Here is a 20846-nt window from a genome sequence, read left to right on the forward strand (position 1 = left end):
CGGCCTTGGCTAGGGAACTAACCTATGATGGCCTGCTGTCCCATTCAGGGATAATCATGGGCTTTCATTCATTTCTTACTGTGGTATGTGGGGATAGGCAGTGGAAAAAGTGGACTTCAGGGCCTATACGAGGTCTATTAGAAAAGAAACCGACCTTTTTATTTTTTTTAAAAACTATATGGATTTGAATCACGTGCAGTTACGTCAGACAAGCTTGAACCCATGCGTGAGTTTTTTCAAGCCTGTCGGTTGCATCATTCGCCTGTGGGCAGGTTTTGAGTGAGCACTGGTCCACCCCCCTCATCGGAATTCCTTTGTCTGACTTCTTCCTGAGAGACTGGCACTTTGCTTTATCAAAATTTTTTCAAAAACTGTGAGACACATCCAAGTGGACACCATTCGAGAAATTCAGACGGTTTTCGGTGAAAATTTTAACGGCTGATGAGAGACTATGGAGTGTTGCTGCCGCTTTTAGGACTGCCCACGGAGCCGGACGGCGCGCCATGCCCCGAGCGGCCGTTGTCAGCCTATTTCAAGCTGAAAACTTCCAAATTTAAGCCTCTGTTGACCCAGGACATCGTGAGAGAACAGAGAAGTTTCAGAAGAGCTCGGGATCAGCAGTTTATCCGGACATTCCACTGTTAAAGGAGATTTTGTAATGAAAGACGTGCGGACGGATTCGCGCGTCGGCACCCAGCCGCTCATGGCACGGCGCCACAGCAAAACACCTCCGTGTTGATAACCATTCATAAGATTCAGCCGGTTTTCGATGGCTTTCAGTCGAGTGAGTATCCGAGAAATTGTTTAACAGCTGGGCATGTTCAAACTTGTCCTGTAATGTTTCCAATGGAGGTGTTTTGCTGTGGCGCTGCATGATGAGCGGCTGGGTGCCGAGGCGCGAATCTGTCCGCACGTCTTTCATTACAAAATCTCCTTTAACAGTGGAATGTCCGGATAAACTGCTGATCCCGAGCTCTTCTGAAACTTCTCTGTTCTCTCATGACGTCCTGGGTCAACAGAGGCTTAAATTTGGAAGTTTTCAGCTCGAATCAGGCTGACGACGGCGGCTCGGAGCGCGGCGCACCGTCCGGCTCCGTGGGCAGTCCTTAAAGCGACAGTAACACTCCATAATCTCTCATCAGCCATTAAAATTTTCACCGAAAACCGACTGAATTTCTCGAATGGTGTCCAGTTGGATGTGCCTTACAGTTTCAGAAAAAATTTTGATCAAGCAAAGCGCAGACAAAGGAATTCCGACAAGGGGGGTGGACCAGTGCTCACTCAAAGCCTGCCCACAGGCGAATGATGCAACCGACAGGCGTGAAAAAACTCACACATGCGCACGAGGGTTCAAGCTTGTCTGACGCAATCACACGTGATTCAAATCCATATAGTTTTTGAAAAAATAAAAAGGTCGGTTTCTTTTGTAATAGACCTCGTATAGAACAAAAAACTGTGGATAGAAAACTTCTGAAATTCCACTTCCAGGCCACTCTGCTTTTAATGGGTTAAGGGACACACACACACACACACACACACACACACACACACACACACACACACACACACACACACACACACACACACACACACACACACACACACACACACACACAGAGCAGTTTGAAATGCCTTCTTACATTATGGGGAGAGACACTCAGCTAAACTTTATCCTAAAGTCATTGGTGCCTGTGAATGACTCAAAAATACATCTTTTGAAAAGCAAAGTGGTTGTAAATTTTAAGCCACATGCTCATCTTTTAATCCTTCAAAAGAAAGGATGAAAGCAGGAAGACAAATGCAGATTTCATGCCAACTTTGACTCATTATTTTTTTCTGTCTGTCACACACATACACACAAATCTCTGTCACTAGACCGTGCAGACGGGGTTCGGTTCATTGCTCACCTTGGCTGGTTTGATCAATGGCAGCCTGCCTCCTCTAAATCCCTCCAACAAACAGATCTGAATAAACAGTCTGTGGAAGTTTACACAGCTGTTGTTAATCCACTAATCCATATAACCTGCTTTTTAACCAACACCCACACAGAGTGTACACTGATACTGTGTACATGTGCACGTGCGCGTGGATACTTGCAGATAATCACATGTAAGCAGGAAGCAGCAACTCACACTTGGACTCGTGCACATGGTATCAGTGACTTTTACCCATTATCTTCTTTGACCTCCTCAACAGGACAAGCCCAATAGTGTTGTCAAGGTTGATAACACACAGAAGGGTTAACGGGGATTAATGGACTCCATGCACTGTTACACGTGCACACAAGAGTGAGATCTATGAATCCTGATGGTTTTCCAGGCACTGGCTTGTCTCTGAAGTATGTCTATGTTTGTGGATGTGATAACTGAGTAAAAGTATCATGTAGCTGCCCGATGAGCAGCACTCCTGAGCAGCATCTGTGAGGTTGATCACTTATTCAGACAACATGATATGATGATGGCGGGCTTGTGATCAGACAGTCCTCAGTTTGAGTCCCAGTCAAGCAGGTTTCTCACTAAGGTGTCCTTGAGCAAGGTCCTTTATTCCCATGTTCTCCCAGTGTGCAGCTGAGCATCTTGCATTGCTGGATGCTGACACTGTTTGAATATGAGGCATTATCGTAAAGTGCTTTGAGGGTTAGCATCAAATGGAAAAGTGTGATATAAATGCAGTCCATTTACCATTATTACCCCATGATCAGTGAAGTGAAGACTCTTCTTCTTTGTCTCATTCATGCTTGTATGAAATTGTGCTTTCTTTACTTTGCTTTCATTAACTGGTGACCTAAGGCAACAACTAGATGTCTTTGGTACTACAGATCTTTTGGGAGGGTCATTGGGTACCAGTGGAATGCCTTTGTGTCAGTGAATTGTGATTTTACAGACTCAGAAGAGGAGTATCATTTACATTGTGAGGGACCATCAGATAAGACATTTTAGCCACGTGGCACGTTTGTCTGGGCATGATCTAGCACACAGTGTTTCAGACCCTACACACAACAAACAGTCTTTTCAGTGACAGCTTGGAGTCTTTTGTGGTAGTTGTGGACAAGGCTTTCTGGTAAAGCTGTCACTGAATATGTCTTGGACTTTATTTACATTACACTTGGGAGGAGCTCGGAGTCGAGCCGCTGCTCCTCCACATCGAAATGAGTCAGTTGAGGTGGCTCAGGCATCTTTTCCGGATGCCCCCTGGATGCCTCGCTGGAGAGGTGTTCCGGGCACGTCCCATTGGGAGGAGGCCCCGGGGAAGACCCAGGACACGCTGGAAGGATTACATCTCTCGGCTGGCTTGGGAACGCCTTGGGGTTCCCCCGGAGGAGCTGGGGGAGGTGTGTGTAGATCGGGAGGTCTGGGCGGCTTTGCTTGAGCTGCTGCCCCCGCGACCCGACTCCGGATAAAGCGGAAGAAAATGGATGGATGGATGGATGGACTTTATTTACATCAATTGCATAGAACAGGGGTTGGCAACTTGTTCCAGAAAGGGCCAAGAGGGTGCAAGTTTTCTTTGCAGCCACTGACTCCACCAGGTAATTTCATTGATTAATATCACTTTGAGCCAATGGAATCAGTTAAACTCACCTGCTGGAATCAGTGGATGCAAAGAAAACCTGCACCCTCTTGGCCCTTTGTGGAACAAGTTGCCCACCCCTGACGTAGAAATACAAACAGTATGACACTCTATGGTAAATCTGCATGGAGTAGACAGTTCTCAAAAAATGAGTGACTGTGCAAGAAGGAGAAGGGTGAGGAAAGCCACCAAGACACCCAGACAACCCAGAAGAAGTTATAGGCTGTGATTGGAGAAATTGTGCATAGTCCAAATTTTACATTTTGCATCACCACTCTTATGCCGTGTTTACACCTGGCGCGATCAGATGCTACAAATTTGCGGGGGTCACGTGGCGACAGATGCGCCACCATCACCCGGTGTGTCGCTCTGCTTTTGCTGCGAAAATTCACCCCGGTGCGTCATCAAATAGGAGGAGCTTCCATTCCGCTCGCCGGCTCTGGTTGCCAGTCAAGTTAACATGACGGACCTTGATCACACGTAGCGAGTTGTTGTGGAAAGCTGACAAATGTCATGAGACGTTCCCAATTCAGGGAGTATCATTATTTGCTGCAGGAGCTGCGTCTGGATGACAGTCACTTTCAGTGGTCCTGCCGCCTCTGCGGGACCCAGTTTGAGGACCTCCTGTCCCATTCACGCGCGCACATGTAAACAATTTAAAAAAAAGAAACTCCGCTGCTTGCTGCAGGGCTGCTGCTCTCTTTTCCCAAAAAAACTCTGTCATAATTGTGTTTAGAAACCAGTCACCATTTGTTTTATTATACATCTGTGTAGTTAAGAAGTAAAATAATCTCCATGGACGATTTGCTCGCGCGCGCATGTAAAATAAAAAGAGAAAGAAACTCTGCTCCCGCTTCTGCAGGGCTGCTGCTCGCTTTTCCCAAAAAAACTCTGTCATAATTGTGTTTAGAAACCAGTCACCATTTGTTTTATTATACATCTGTGTAGTTAAGAAGTAAAATAATCTCCATGGACGATTTGCTCGCGCGCACACGTAAAATAAAAAGAGAAAGAAACTCTGCTCCCGCTGCTGTGGTGCTGCTGTTCGCTCCAAAAACTCTGTCATAATTGTGAAATAAAGGACAAAAGAGACATAAGTCCTGCTCACAGGCTGCTACCAGATACAGGACATGTTCACATCTTCAGTCAAACTCCAGACATCTCCACATCACTACATATTCAGTCCCTGATTGGTCATCGCGGCGCGATGAGACGAAAAAGTTCAGATTTTTCAACTTGGGGAGGAGGGCAACGCAACATGATGCAACGCAATATCGCGCCACAAATGCGCCAGTCGCTCAAAATCACTTCACTCGCATCGCTTCATTCGCGTCCATCACGTCGCGCTGCATGACTTGGCGCCAAAACGCGTCATTCCATAGGGATTACATGGCAACCTGTCGCTGCTGTCGCTCGCGTCGCGCCCAGTGTGAACGTAGCATAAGTTTCATAGTGGAGTAAACTGTAGAAGGATTTTCTTTCACCAAAACAGATCAAATCTAGGCTTGCATCTCAGATGTACCTTCTGGCAGTTTGTAGCTAAACTTTCAGGTCTTCTTTTTAAGAAAGTCCTCCTCTATACCACTTCATCATGAAGCTGTATAACTGGTGATACAAAATGCATGATGCCATCAACATGAGTGAGAAGTGTAGTGCCTTTGATGTCTTCCGCTACTTTGTTCTTTTGCACAGCTTGCCACAATATATTAAAAGAGAAATGGCGGTCGTGTACATGTATGCATGCGTGCGTGTGTTTAACTTTGATCACAGACAAACTGGGGAGAGCTGACATTTGCCGTTTGGTATGCTTATGTATTTTGGGTCAAGGATGAACACCGCCAAAACAGAATGTTGATAGGACTAATATTTTTAAAACAGCTTTCAGTTATCATGTTGACAACTGAATAACTATCTCACCCTGGGAATAATTTATTTACTTTGTGAAATTAAAGTTTTTAAATGGGTTTTAGAAAGTGTGTTTTTTTTTTTTGTGGCCACAGCTCCTCATCTGTAGGGGTTGCTGCAGCTCCCTCGGTATCCCAGTTGTCCATCCACAGTCATATGTTTGGACTGTGTCACAATGTACGTTTGAGAGGGTTTTTTCCTTAAACATTTTGTGCATATTCCTTTGAATTTATTTGCACTTGCACAATGCATGCTTTATTCTGAAATGCATGTTTGTGTTTTGATTAAGGCTAGAGTTAGAATTATGATAACCTTAATAATAAGGAAAAGAGGGTTTACCACTTTTTATTTTTGCCTGGATAATCAGCCATTTTGGTGTTGACAGTGTCATTAGCACCCCCTTGTGGAATATGGTTTATGGCAAATTTTTCATAAGAACTTGGTGATTATTTTGAAATCGATCATGGTGCCAGTATGAACACAGTGTTTCATTTGTTTAAAGTTTAGTAAAGGTGAGATCATGCTGTTTATACATAATCCAGTCTGCACTTATCTCTAAGACATATTGCTTTGTTGTGATATATGGAATGCAGAATAATTTTGCGATTACAGTACCTGTCAAAAGTATGGACATACAACCCCAATTCCAATGAAGTTGGGATGTTGTGTAAAATGTAAATGAAACCAGAATACCGTGATTTGCAAATCGTCTTCAACCTATATTCAATTAAATACACCACAAAGACAAGATATTTAATGTTCAAACTGATGAACATTATTGTTTTTGTGCAAATATTTGCTCATTCAGAAATGGATGCCTGCAACACATTTCAACAAAGTTGGGACAGGGCAACAAAAGACTGGAAAAGTTGATGAATGCTCAAAGAACACCTGTTTGGAAACAGGTGTCATGATTGGTTATAAAAGGAGCATCCACAAAAGGCTCTGCCATTCACAAGCAAAGATGGTGCGAGGATCACCATTTCATGAACAACTGTATGAAAAAATAGTCCAACAGTTTAAGAACAATGTTTTTCAGTGTTCAATTGCAAGGGATTCCATCATCTACAGTCCATAATATAATCAGAAAATTCAGAGAATCTGGAGAACTTTCTACATGTACGCGGCAAGGCTGAAAACCAACATTGAATGCAAGTGACCTTCGATCTCTCAGGCGGCACTGCATTAAAAACCAACATCATTGTGTAAAGGATCTTACTGCGTGGGTTCAGGAACACTTCAGAACACCATTGTCAGTTAACACAGTTCGTCGCTACATCTACAAGTGCAAGTTAAAACTCTACCATGCAAAGCGAAAGCCATACAACAACAACATCCAGAAATGCCACCGCCTTCTCTGGGCCCAAGCTCATTTAAAGTGAACAGACACAAAGTGGAAAAGTCTGCTGTGGTCTGATGAGTCCACATTTCAAATTGTTTTTGGAAATCATGGATGTCATGTCCTCCAGACAAAAGAGGAAAAAGACCATCCAGATTGTTACCAGCGCAAAGTTCAAAACATCTGTGATGGTATGAGCAACTTACACATCTGCGATGGCACCATCAATGCTGAAAGGTACATCCAGGTTTTGGAGCAACACATGCTGCCATCCAAGCAACGCCTTTTTCAGGGACATCCCTGCTTATTTCAGGAAGACAATGCCAAGCCACATTCTGCACGTGTTACAACAGCGTGGCTTCATAGTAAAAGAGTGCGGGTACTAGACTGGCCTGCCTGCAGTCCAGACCTGTCACCCATTGAAAATCTGCATTATGAAGCACAAAATAAGACAAAGGAGACCTCAGACTGTTGAACAACTGAAGTTGTACATCAAGCAAGAATGTGAAAGAATTGAACCTACAAAGCTTCAAAAATTAGTGTTGTCAGTTCCCAAACGCTTATTGAGTTTTGTTAGAAGGAAAGGTAATGTACCACAATGGGAAACATGCCATTATCCCAGCTTTTTTGAAACATGTTGCAGGCATCCATTTCAAAATGAGCAAATATTTGCACAAAAACAATAAAGTTTATAAATTTGAACATTAAATATCTTGTCTTTGTGGTGTATTCAATTGAATATAGGTTGAAGAGGATTTGCAAATCATTGTATTCTGTTTTTATTTACATTTTACACAATGTCCCAACTTCATTGGAATTGGGGTTGTACTTTCCCATTCAGTTGAATGTGAATGTATGTTCAGACTTTTTACAGATCGTGTGGATGTTTGCGAGCCTTTGTGTATTAACAAAAAGATTTTTTGGGGGTGGACTGGAGTGTGTTTATTTTCAGCTCCTCAACCGAACTTCAGTAAAATTGAAATGTCAAAGTCCAGCTTTCATACTTTCTCCTCTCTATCTCTGTATCAACTCTTCCATTAAACTTTGACTGATTCTGTCCTTCAGTGTACTCTACTTTTGCCAACAACATTGTGACTAACTGAACGTTTTTTCCCCTTCTCTACTCTTTCTTTCTTTTTTTTAGGTACGATGGACGAAGACTGCAGGCAGCGCATCAGACAAATTCCAGGAAACATCCATTTACAACGAGACTCTACGTATCGAGGGCATCCAGAGGGTGCAGGGTGGTCGCTACTACTGCAAGGCCGACAACGGGGTGGGGGTGGCTGCCATCAAGTCCATCCGCGTAGATGTGCAATGTAAGTGGGCAGGGAGAACCAGAAAGAAATAACTCCTTCCACTTCTAGACCACAGCTGGCTGTCAAGGCAGCCATTCCCACAGTGAGAGAAGATAGAGATGTGAGAGAGGTAAAGATTTTGAGAGGAAAACTGAAAGAAAGATTAGATGGATGATGAGATTTCATGTGGGAATGGCTTCCAGGAGTATCTGATGACCTGTGGTGGAAAGGATAAAAAAAAAAAAAAAAAAAAAAAACAGTTGGGTGATTGGGTGAAAAGATCCAGCAGAACTGTGGTATATAAGAAAAGGTGTTGAATAGAGGCTTCAATACCTTGAAAAAACATATTTTTCTGTCAAATTCCAATAATTGAGAATAAAACTGGCTTTATCAGATACTCCTTTGAAAAAGTCACGCATGTGGGAACATTTGAGAATTTTTTTTTAAGTTAGTCCAGGCAGTGCGGGCTCCCTAACTCATTGTTTCTCAGATAAACTATGTCCCCAATTTTCACAACAAAAAATACCTGTGATAGTTTCTTTAATCATACTGCAGTTTGTTTATCAATTAGTGCTGCTTGGATGTTTGTGAACCCCTTGAGCTTTTACATGTTTGAACATTGTTTAGGATATCAAAAAACAAAACAGAAACGTTTTTTTATATTAAAATTTCTAAACTTCTAAATTAGCCACTGCCCAGCTTCATTCCTGTAGCTTAGTGCAGCAAATAACAGAATATTGACAGTGGAATTGTTCAAATGGTCATGCAAGCACCAAATTTGGCAGAAATACTCCTTAGACATTACTCTTTTGAAAAAAAAAATGACAGCCAGGTGGGGTCAATTGAGGAATTACACAGGGGTCAAAAATTATAAATGCTCCAATCATATTGAAAACTATAACACATTATTTGACTGATTGTAAAGATTCCAAAAAGATATAGTTTGGACTATCTATGACTGAATGTTCTGGAGTTATGGAGTAAAAACAGCAAGAATGGTGACAAAAGTAAATTTCAGTTTGTTCAGTTTTGAAGACAATTTTTCATACTACTACTACTACTACTACTACTACTACTACTACTACTACTACTAATAATAATAATAATAATAATAATAATAATGTGAATAATTAAAATGTTGAGAAATAATTAAAATGTTAAAAAATGTTGAAAGAATTGAATAGTTACATTTATAAGGGCCCCTTCACACATAGCACAAATAAGTAGGAATCAGGGCGAATCATGGCGAAACAGCCCGATTGAGCGAACCCTGAAAACATGGAGCCGATGCCAGGAGGGACACACGGTCGTACAGGCATGAACAATTCCACTGTGATGATTTTGTGCATGCTCGTGCGAGCAGCTGGAGCATATGGAACCACACTGCGCTGCTTATGTGGAGATTTAAATAAAAAAAAAACAGCTGCGGCATGTGAAACCACATTATGCTGCTTATGTGGAGATTAAAAGTAAATACATAAAAAACAGCTGGAGCTTGTGGAACCACATCGCGCAGCTGCTGTGGAGAAAAAAAATAAAAACTACACACCATAAAAAACATTGCAATGTCAAATATTTAATACCTCTTATCGAGCGGCCAATACAAGTATGATCTCTCTGTGCCTCTGTATATGACCCATGGTCACAGACGTACAGTCATGAAATGACATGAATGAAGTCGTGTACTCTCATTATATCTTATTATGTCCAGCAGGTATATAAATAATTCATAGAATCACCAGACACTGAAAGATTGGATATTGGTGTATAATTAGTAAAAATTACTGGGTTGATATAAATAATAAATAAAAGGGGACCCAATACAGAACCCTGCAGTTAAATAACCCTGGTTAAATAAAAAATAAATGCCACTTACAGAATTTGAACCTGCAATTTAAAAAAGCTCTGATTAACACATGGAAACTCTACCACTGCGCAACAATCGTTGTTTTATAACAGGAGTGCAAAATGCTTGAAATCAACAAGAAGATAAATGTATGTTTTCAAAAAAGAGAAATTAGATGATGTATGGACACGCCTGTTGGTCCGGCCCACAGCCTGCCAAGGTGTGCTGTGTGTGGCTGCTGCAGCCCGGTGCAAATGTCCTCTTCAGCATAAGGCAACATGACCTCTTCAAGTATTTTGACATATCCAAACTGATCCATGATACCTGGTATGCGATATATAGGCCCAACACCATAGTAGGAGAAACATGCCCATATCATGATGCTTGCACCACCATGCTTCACTGTCTTCACTGTGAAGTGGGGCTTGAATTCAGAGTTTGGGGGTCGTCTCACAAACTGTCTGCAGGCCTTGGACCCAAAAAGAAAAAATTTACTCTCATCAGTCCAAAAAATATTCCTCCATTTCTCTTTAGGCCAGTTGATGTGTTCTTTGGCAAATTGTAACTTCTTCTGCACATGTCTTTTATTTAACAGAGGGACTTTGCGGGGGATTCTTGCAAATAAATTAGCTTCACACAGGTGTCTTCTAACTGTCACAGCACTTACAGGTAACTCCAGACTGTCTTTGATCATCCTGGAGCTGATCAATGGGTGAGCCTTTGCCATTCTGGTTATTCTTCTATCCATTTTGATGGTTGTTTTCAGTTTTCTTCCACACATCTCTGTTTTGTTTTGTTTTGGTTTTTTGTCCATTTTAAAGCATTGGAGATCATTGTAGATGAACAGCCTATAATGTTTAGCACCTGTGTATAAGTTCCCCCCTCTCCAATCAATCTTTTTAATCAAACTACGCTGTTCTTCTGAACAATGTCTTGAACGTCCCATTTTCCTCAGGCTTTCAAAGAGAAAAGCATGTTCAACAGGTGCTGGCTTCATCCTTAAATAGGGGACACCTGATTCACACCTGTTTGTTCCACAAAATTGATGAACTCACTGACTGAATGCCACACTACTATTATTGTGAACACCCCCTTTTCTACTTTTTTTTTTACTAATAGCCCAATTTCATAGCCTTAAGAGTGTGCATATCATGAATGCTTGGTCTTGTTGGATTTGTGAGAATCTACTAAATCTACTGGTACCTTGTTTCCATGTAACAATAAGAAATATACTCAAAACCTGGATTAATCTTTTTAGTTACATAGCACTACTGTTATTCTGAACACTACTGTATTTCCATGTGAGAACAGCAGGCAGAGATATGCACCTGATGGAGGACAGTTGTAAGTTCGTCCTTCAAAACACAGTATGTGTTCCCCAGATGGAACGTCCAGGAGCAGAGATTTCAACAGCAGACACGCCCCCTGTCAGTTCAGCACACAGACCATCGTGTCACTCTCTGTTTCTGTGTTACATGGTCATTCATTTTAGTTATTTGTTATGTAATTGTGTATGTAGGTATTGTCGTAAATTTCTTTTTTAGGGGGTACTTACTTACTCACACCATCATTTTGGCTTCTAGATTTTTATTTCTTTTAATTCATGATATTTGAGATTACTTTTCACTGTGACTTTAAAATTTTAGAAATTTTAATCTAAAAAGACAGAATTTTTATTTTGTTTTTTGATGTCCTAAAAATTTTCAAACATTTAAAAGCTCAAGGTGTTCACAAACTTTCTAGCAGCACTGCAGTGGACCAAAAATTTTGCTGTAATTATACATGTAATCAGAGTGGATAAGGAATCATTATGCTACAAAATGCTTTATTATGTTAGTTGTGAACATGTAATAATTGGTTAAGTAGGCTGGATACTTTGAGGAAAAACAGTTTGATGTCCTTGGATGATGCTTTATTGTGGCTTCTTGAGTGAAATGAATGAATGAATAAATAAATAAATATAGTTTCCCAAGAAGTGACATTTGGAGTCAAGGATAGAGTCAGTTTCTTCAAACTCTTCAAGGTGCCTGGCAACTAAAATCCTGGTCATTAAAAATGTTTTTTGATTAGATTCACATTTTTGAACATGTGATTTTTGAGAAGCAGTGTTGTGTTCTAGGGGCCCTGTGCTGCTGCTTGTTTCACTGCCCCACTGTCCCGCTGAGTCAGAGGTCAGGTCATGGTCACAGGCTGGTTCACACAATACTCCCCCATGTTCTTTGTACCTCTAAAACATACATAATATACTGCTCAACATTCCCAGGGCTCTTAAAGTACTTTGACATCTCTGGTTGCCAATTATTCAGAAATTAGTTCCTCTCTTCATTGATCCAATCATTTTTATGGTCATTTTTATAGAAACATCAGATTTTCCAAGGGTTCTTTAACTCCCAATATTCATTATCTGTCTTCCATTCGACACATATATTTGTTCTACTCCGTTTTGTGCACACTGCTGGGCAACATTTTTTATATATATATAAAACCATCAAATAACTTTCTAAAACAAATTTGCACATGCACACATGCTCGCTTGCACTCTATTTGTCTCCTGCCCATCACCCAGCCTTAGCCTCTTAATGGGGCTCCCCCTCCATCCTCACCCTCTCTTTCTGCTGATAGCGTTAGTTCTCCCCAGGCGCTTGCTTTGCCACTGCTGGGGAGCTGGTAATTGCGGGCAGCCTGGGTAGTAAACAGGTTGTTTTGTGAGTGTAGTTGTGACAGGAGCACTGTGAAGCTAACCAGCTCTGACGGCTAATGCTTGTTCAATTCCCCATCCCCCATGCTGTGCTAGACCCTAGGGCGATCAACCATGCTTTCGACATGGCAACCTCAGCGCCGGAATGATGTAGGAGTTAGTCCAGCTTATCAGAGTAAAAGCAAAAAAGACAGATGAAAGTTGAGGGAGTGATGGCTGGGGAGGAGCAAAATGGGGCATCAGCAGACATGAGGTATTGAGGAAATTTCAGAAAGAAAGAAGGAAATTAATTCAGCTGCCATCACTGAGTGCTGATGTGACAGCAAAAGGACATTTTTATATATGTATGTACAATAACAATAAAGGCACTATTCTATTCTATTTACAGATATGATCAGATCATGCTACATTGCCACAAGCTCCTTCGGTTGCACATTGCCACATCTGAATTGGGATGATTGGGATGGTTTCACACTTGTTGAAGGGTTTTACAGTTCCAATCCAACCACCACTGGAATACCAGGAGGAAACCCATGCCCACATGGCAAACATACACACCACACAGGAAGTAAATAGTTTGGTGGAACAGAACCCACGACTTATTGCTGTGAGCCGAATTTGCTAACCACTGCCCAAACCAACATAAATGTAACCGAAAAGGAAAGTAAACTGACAGTTAACTTAATATATCATTAACAGAACATGTTTACAGAAAAGGTAACAACTGAAAACTAATTGAATATGAAAAAACTGAGTGTTAAAATTAACCGAATGCAAGATGAAGATATGTAACTGATTATATAGGTAGTAGAATATGAAGATTAATATAAACCTAACTAAATGTATTTTTCAGACTATAAGTTGCACCAGAGTATGACTTACATCTGTCCAAAAATTAGCCATGAAAATGAAAAAAACATACATAAGTCACATTGGTCAATTGTTTTTGAAACATGGTGCTCCCTCTTCATGCATCAAGAAGCTAAATTAATTTAATCAGTGCAATCACTGATGAATCACTGATTAACACTACAAACACTGCATTAGCAAGCACAAGCTAATGAGCTTATTAATGTTATTGTACAAGGCATATAACCCATGTAAACTGCTTCTTGTGATAACTTAACAGACTATCATAGGTGAATTAAAAGTGCAGTCTAATTAATTTTTTCAAAACTTGGTGCATTACACTATGTAACACAATTTTTGTTTCTGGCTTCTGTTATATTTCAACTGCTTATGTCTAAAATCTATGGAAAAATGACTACATTCAGCACAAACTTTGATTTTTTTTTTTTTTAACGTTCTAGAAAGTTCTAAAAGTTTCTTGAAATTTCTAGATAATTCTGGAAACGTCTAGAAAATTCTGGACAGTTCTAGCAGTTAAAGAATATTCTAGAAGACTACTTAGTAGTAGTGAAGGTGAATTGAGAATATTCTTGAAAACAGACAAATTTCAAAATATCATTGCCCTGATCACAGAAGCAAAGTTTCTGTGGAATAACAGCTATTTTCTATTTATTTAACGCATAACAGGTTAGGAAAACACACTGTGTACCCAGGAACAAAACAAAATAGATTACCTTAGAGCTTAGCCTGGCTAATCTGCCACTGCTGTTCTAGTTGTCTCACACACACATTCCAAACATGTAGAGAGCTGAGAAGTATGAAAGCTACATTCACTCTTTTTAATCCAGAGCATGGTCTTTCAGTTTGAGAGCATGATTTCTTAAATTACTCATTCTGTAAAATGTTCATTCTCTAAAACACTGTGTCTCTCTCATTCAGATCTTCTGCATATTTTATTGAGGCTGACATACACTTAATGTTGTGTTACCGCCACCTTCTTCTCAAGAGTACAAATAATAGCATTTTATTCAGTAAACACAAGCAGCTTATCATGCATGTATATGGTGCCGTCTTGTGGCCATGGATGATAATGCATTTTTTTTTTTTTATTGTAAAGCCTTGTCCCACCAAATAATAAGAGCCACATATGGATTTGTCAGAAATTTCAGTGATTATTCGAATAATGAGCCACGTATAAATCTATCATGTATCTGCATCTGCGGCAAAGAAGCCTCTATGTACCTCTAAGTACCTCGCATGTGCTAGGTATAAGCCTCTAATGAGGCACGACTGATCTGTCATTTGAGCCTTGCCCAGCCTCGAATGGCTCATCTTGCCGCATATGATCCACATCAAGCCACATATCATCACCTTCCTAAAATAATGGCCTAAGTCATGTTTTGGAAAATAAGACTTAGGCCATTATTTTAGGAAGGTGGCAATATGATCCATGCACGTTTTGGCTTGGGTTTGATCCAACCCTCCAGCCCTCCCACACTTGGTCCCTTTAAAGTGTGGGTTTTCAGTTCACAGCATTTATTCAAGATGTTGTCATATTTTTTTTAAATGCAGTCCAAAAAAAGACACTCCTGTACAGTCCGTTATTGTCTGCAAAATTGCTCTTTTGCTCGCTGGCATTCTGTGTAAATGCTCGTCTTGAGTGTGAATCATTGTGCCATTGCTCACACAGCTGTGCTCAACTGATACTTTATAGCAAGATGTTAAATCTATCATAAACATACTTTTATAGCTGCTTATAAGAAGGAATGAACATGCAACTGTTTTACCAAGCTATTACGATCTAAACATTACAAATAAATGACCTTTTAGTCTGTTCCAAATACCTTCTCTACCTCAGCACATGAGAGAGAAAAAAAAACTTCAAATGAAACGGTCCTCTGTGATTCCAGAAGTGATTTGATGTGTTTTCAACAGCCAGACTCTGAGTGAAAATGATTAATCTGCTATGAAATAATAATTTTATATACAGCATCCAGCACACAAAACAAGTGGGATTGTCATGATGAAGCGCGTGAGAGGGCTGAGCCAAAATAGCCAGTCCTGTCCTCGTAGCCACCAGGCGCTCAGATAATGGGCTTTTAACAGCCTCATCCTCACCACTGACATGCCTCTAACATCCTCGTTTGTCCTTGTAGTACCTCATACACAAATTGCCCCTTGCTGTTGTTGCAAAATTTTGAACTTCTTGAAATTAGCACCACGCTCAGACATGAGCCTCATTAGCGGAATATTCTCCCACATATGTTGAATAACTGGGCTCCTACAAAAAAAAAAAAAAATGCTACGTGGTTCATTATTCATCCTTCATTATTCAGTGAGACAAGGGTTCAACTTGCTTTGGAATGTAGCTCACAGGACCTCCCAAACTAGTAAAATCAAAAAAATCTGAAAAGTACAGTAAGTGTTTTCTGCTTGTGTTGGTGTGACATGTTGTGCCCCTATCCGGTTAAGTGTGACATAATGCATCATGTGATTTTCAACTTCCGGCTCCAAACAAAAAAGGCGCGCTGTTATTAACATTGAGAACTGCACTGAGACGATCTGATCAGGCTGCACTTAAACCGTTGCACACGGACAACAGCATTAACATCGCAACATGAAACTCTTTGTACATTGTGCCTAAAACTCTCCTGGATATATTAACTGGATTTTTAGATGTTGTTACTGCGTTTGTTTTATGTAAAAATGTCAGACGCTCAGGTTGTTTCTCCATTATTTTCAATGGGAGTTGCTGCGAGCTGCGATCGCTTCCTGTTCTTGTCGTTAGGGGAGAAAGTTAAGTTTGCACTTTAACATCCTGTTTATTGTAATAAATAATTTGCATTAACAAACAGACATGTATATTTTACCTATGCATAATAAAATATGTAAAGTAAAAGAAAAAAAAAAGTTTTATTAAGTGTTCTGACCATAGAACCAGACGAATGCGGTTAATGGAGAAGGCGGAGAAGGGGGGGACGGAGGTTTGCGCACAATGTAAACACAAACTAAACTTAAACTGTAAATCCCTAAAAGGATCAAACAGACGTAACTTGAATTGTAAACTTGGAGGTCTTTGGACCCGGAAACAGATTTATCATGTGATGCGTTACGTCAGCGCTTAACAACCGGATTGGCCACTGTACTGTTGGCTTCAAACAAGTAACATAATGGAAATGAACAAACACAATCTCCACTTTGGAGATTAGCTGCTTGCTTCTCTGCTCTCTTTGAAAACTTACCAAAGCAGTGAAAGTGAATCAGAGTAACTCACGAGTTCATTGGCTATCCAGTGTAGGTGAAGGGAAGGGGTTTCAGAGGAAGTGAAGTTTATTGCACTTTATTTTGACTGCACAATCTGCAGAGTGCCAGAAAGAAAGAATAAAAAAAAAGTGAGAATGCTAATCCCCATCAATGCATATATGTTCCCAGTAGGTAAACAGTGCATGACCTTTATATTGAAAAATGAGCAGTGATGGGGAGAATGATGTAGAAGATTTGAATAAAATTGAAAACAGACGTGAAATATAATTTTAAAAAAGAGTCATGGGAGGCAGAACAGCAGGGAAAAACAAAATATCAGGTAATAGAGAAGAAGAGACACACATAATAAGGTGGATGCACTCATCTTTTCAATTTGGATGCATCAACAGAGCAGTTATTGGACTAGAGGGCAGAACAGGCTGTTACCTTCACCGCATCCAAACAAGAGCTTTAGATCACTCTGTGATTCTCCTCATCAAACATTCCCCATATTTTTGAATGGGGAATACAAGCACTGCACCTTCTATTCAATCTTCATATTCTCCTTGGTTCATTTTTCTTTTCTCCCATCTCTTTCCTCCTTGTATGTGCATTTGTGCATGACGTGAGTCCACTGAGGGCTTCTTTGTTTTTTTTTTTGTTTTTTTTTTAAGCTTTTGGTCATGGTGTGTTCATGCACATTTTACGAATGGAAACAAACACCAGCTTTTTACTCAGAATGTGCAAACATGTTGAAATGCATGCCTGGGCATCCTGTACATGCACACCAAAAACACTCACACTTCAAAGTGTAGTGTGTGTGTCTTTTCATGTGGAACAGTGGGAAAGAATGAGGAAGCGAGACACAGTGACAGATGGAAACTGAAAAAGAGAGCAGGGGAAATGAGCAGGGAGTTCCAGGATTGGAGCGAAGGCACATATTTGATGTTCTGCTTTGACTAGCAGGCACATACAGTGATAGTCACATGTATTTTTAAGTAAGCTTACACCCCTCCTCTTATATTCCTGTGCTCTGTATCCAGCCTGTCAATCAGTCATTAATTTTGCATGTATTAACCACCTGGCTGCGTTGAACAGATCAGTAAGTGCACAGTAAAAAAAACAAACAAAAAAACAAAATCAACATCCACCTGGTTGTTTTGTTTGTAAGAGGAACACATTTGCAGAATGATCATTCAGCATCTTGTAAAAGCCACACTTCATGACCAGATATGATCCAGACTGGAAGGTTTGAGTTTCATCCCTTTTTATTTTCCAAAATCAACAGCTAAAGATGATTGAATGTAAGGAAAGTAATTGAATCTTTTGTCTTCAAACGAGCTCTCTATGTAGAAATCAACATCTCGTCATGTTCGTTATTGCACACGTTTCTCTGCTACCAACCAGCTGACCTATAACCTGGCACTCTGACCACTGAGGCAGTGGGACAGTGAGCAGGCGGGGTTTAACTTTGAGTAGCCTCTACTGATGGGATGGACTTGGTTCAGAAACCCAGCCAGTGAATCAAAGCTCTGAGGTTTTGCTTAGGTTTTGCTTCATTCACCGTAGCTTGCCTCACGTCCTCCCTATGGATTCACAACTCCATGGAACACAACCAGGTAAGTGGAGAAACACTGGAGAGTGTGATGATTATGATTATGATGATACTGCTCGTGGGTTTTTTCATATGTCTATGCAGATGATGAATTGATGACAGTGACTGTGTCCGACATCACCTTTACTTGCTGTCTACTGTAAAAATGATAAATGAAAAATATTTGTGCGCTGAAGGGCTATTTAACTGCTTCTCCAGAATTAAACTAATAATTGAGTGGAAGGCTATGTTGTTACGGTACATACGTAACTTGCTTATATTTGAATGAAAAATATATGTTATATTTACAAAAACTGTTGATATGCTTCTAGAACAATATATAGATCAGGTGGCTTTAAGAGCTATGAGTGTAATCCTTCTGCGAGTGGGCAATCCTAGGGCAAAGTAAAGCTGACAGCTTCAAAACAAGATTTTTCATTTTTTGGGGAGAGGGGGTGGGAAGGGAGTTGGTGGGGAGTAGGAGGGCAGGGCACATCTGTTGAAATAAGAATGTTTGGAGATTCAAGTTGGATTGCATTGTTTTATTTTAATTTGTTTTCATTTTTGTAGACAAACTGATAAGGAAAAACATGACCAAGCACTGCATTTATGCACCTTGCAAACCAAAATTTGGTATATGTGTTGGTGTGGTGGCAGTTGTAACAGAAATCACCCTGTCCATCTTTCTCTGGAGTCTTGTACGTGCAACTCCTCCTGAACCGTTTTAGTGAATTTTCCTTAAACGTCACACAAAAGTAGCTCACATTATTAGAATGTGCATGAAGGGAAATAATTCAAGTCTAATGAATTCAAGAGGAGATAACTGGACTTGTATGTTTAATTGATGTATCACACTGTGTGATATTATTTTGTTTTAGCACTGTTGTCGTGCGTTACCTGTGCTGCTCCACAGCCTGTCCAGTGGATTTTTATTTTTATTTTATTTTATTTTTTAGCACTGTTGTTGTGCGTTACCTGTGCTGCTCCACAGCCTGTCCAGTGGATTTTTATTTTTATTTTATTTTATTTTTTAGCACTGTTGTTGTGCGTTACCTGTGCTGCTCCACAGCCTGTCTAGTGGATTTTTATTTTATTTTAGCACTGTTGTCGTGCGTTACCTGTGCTGCTCCACAGCCTGTCTAGTGGATTTTTATTTTTATTTTATTTTATTTTTTAGCACTGTTGTTGTGCGTTACCTGTGCTGCTCCACAGCCTGTCCAGTGGATTTTTATTTTTATTTTATTTTATTTTTTAGCACTGTTGTGCGTTACCTGTGCTGCTCCACAGCCTGTCTAGTGGATTTTTATTTTATTTTAGCACTGTTGTCGTGCGTTACCTGTGCTGCTCCACAGCCTGTCTAGTGTCGGATTCCCTGTTTGGGAATCCGCTAGCTTAGCGTAGCTACTAGCTCTTAGCCGTTTTAGCATGGCGGCTTCTCCTGTCTCTCCCGTACTTTTCTGCTCTGGGTGTGAAATGTTTAGTTATTCCTCGGCCTCTTTTAGCAGTAACGATACATGTAATAAGTGCAGCTTATTCGTAGCTTTGGAGGCCAGGCTGGACGAATTGGAGGCTCGGCTCCGCACCGTGGAAAATTCTACAGCTAGCCAGGCCCCTGTAGTCGGTGCGGACCAAGGTAGCTTAGCCGCCGTTAGTTCCCCCCTGGCAGACCCCGTGCAGTCGGGAAAGCAGGCCGACTGGGTGACTGTGAGGAGGAAGCGTAGCCCTAAACAGAAGCCCCGTGTACACCGTCAACCCGTTCACATCTCTAACCGTTTTTCCCCACTCGACGATACACTCGCCGAGGATCAAACTCTGGTTATTGGCGACTCTGTTTTGAGAAATGTGAAGTTAGCGACACCAGCAACCATTGTCAATTGTCTTCCGGGGCCAGAGCAGGCGACATCGAAGGACATTTGAAATTGCTGGCTAAGGCTAAGCGTAAATTTGGTAAGATTGTAATTCACGTCGGCAGTAATGACACTCGGTTACGCCAATCGGAGGTCACTAAAATTAACATTGAATCGGTGTGTAACTTTGCAAAAACAATGTCGGACTCTGTTGTTTTCTCTGGGCCCCTCCCCAATCAGACCGGGAGTGACATGTTTAGCCGCATGTTCTCCTTGAATTGCTGGCTGTCTGAGTGGTGTCCAAAAAATGAGGTGGGCTTCATTGATAATTGGCAAAGCTTCTGGGGAAAACCTGGTCTTGTTAGGAGAGACGGCATCCATCCCACTTTAGAGGGAGCAGCTCTCATTTCTAGAAATCTGGCCAATTTTTTGGGATCCTCCAAACTGTGACTGTCTAGCGTTGGGACCAGGAGGCAGAGCTGTGGTCTTATACACCTCTCTGCAGCTTCTCTCCCCCTGCCATCCCCTCATTACCCCATCCCCGTAGAGACGGTGCCTGCTCCCAGACCACCAATAACCAGCAAAAATCTATTTAAGCATAAAAATTCAAAAAGAAAAAATAATATAGCACCTTCAATTGCACCACAGACTAAAACA

General features: G+C 40.9%; 1 protein-coding gene across 1 annotated transcript in view; it reads left to right on the top strand.

Annotated features, from left to right (window-relative positions):
• The window catches only part of LOC117526335 (MAM domain-containing glycosylphosphatidylinositol anchor protein 1), a 1010161-nt gene that overhangs the window by 423083 nt on the left and 566232 nt on the right, over positions 1–20846 (top strand). Inside the window, exon 4 of the mRNA XM_034188407.1 lies at positions 7959–8133. Coding sequence (XP_034044298.1) covers positions 7959–8133 — 175 coding nt within the window. The remainder of the gene's footprint in view (positions 1–7958; positions 8134–20846) is intronic.

Source organism: Thalassophryne amazonica, chromosome 2 (assembly GCF_902500255.1).
Source record: "Thalassophryne amazonica chromosome 2, fThaAma1.1, whole genome shotgun sequence".
Lineage (NCBI taxonomy): Eukaryota > Metazoa > Chordata > Actinopteri > Batrachoidiformes > Batrachoididae > Thalassophryne > Thalassophryne amazonica.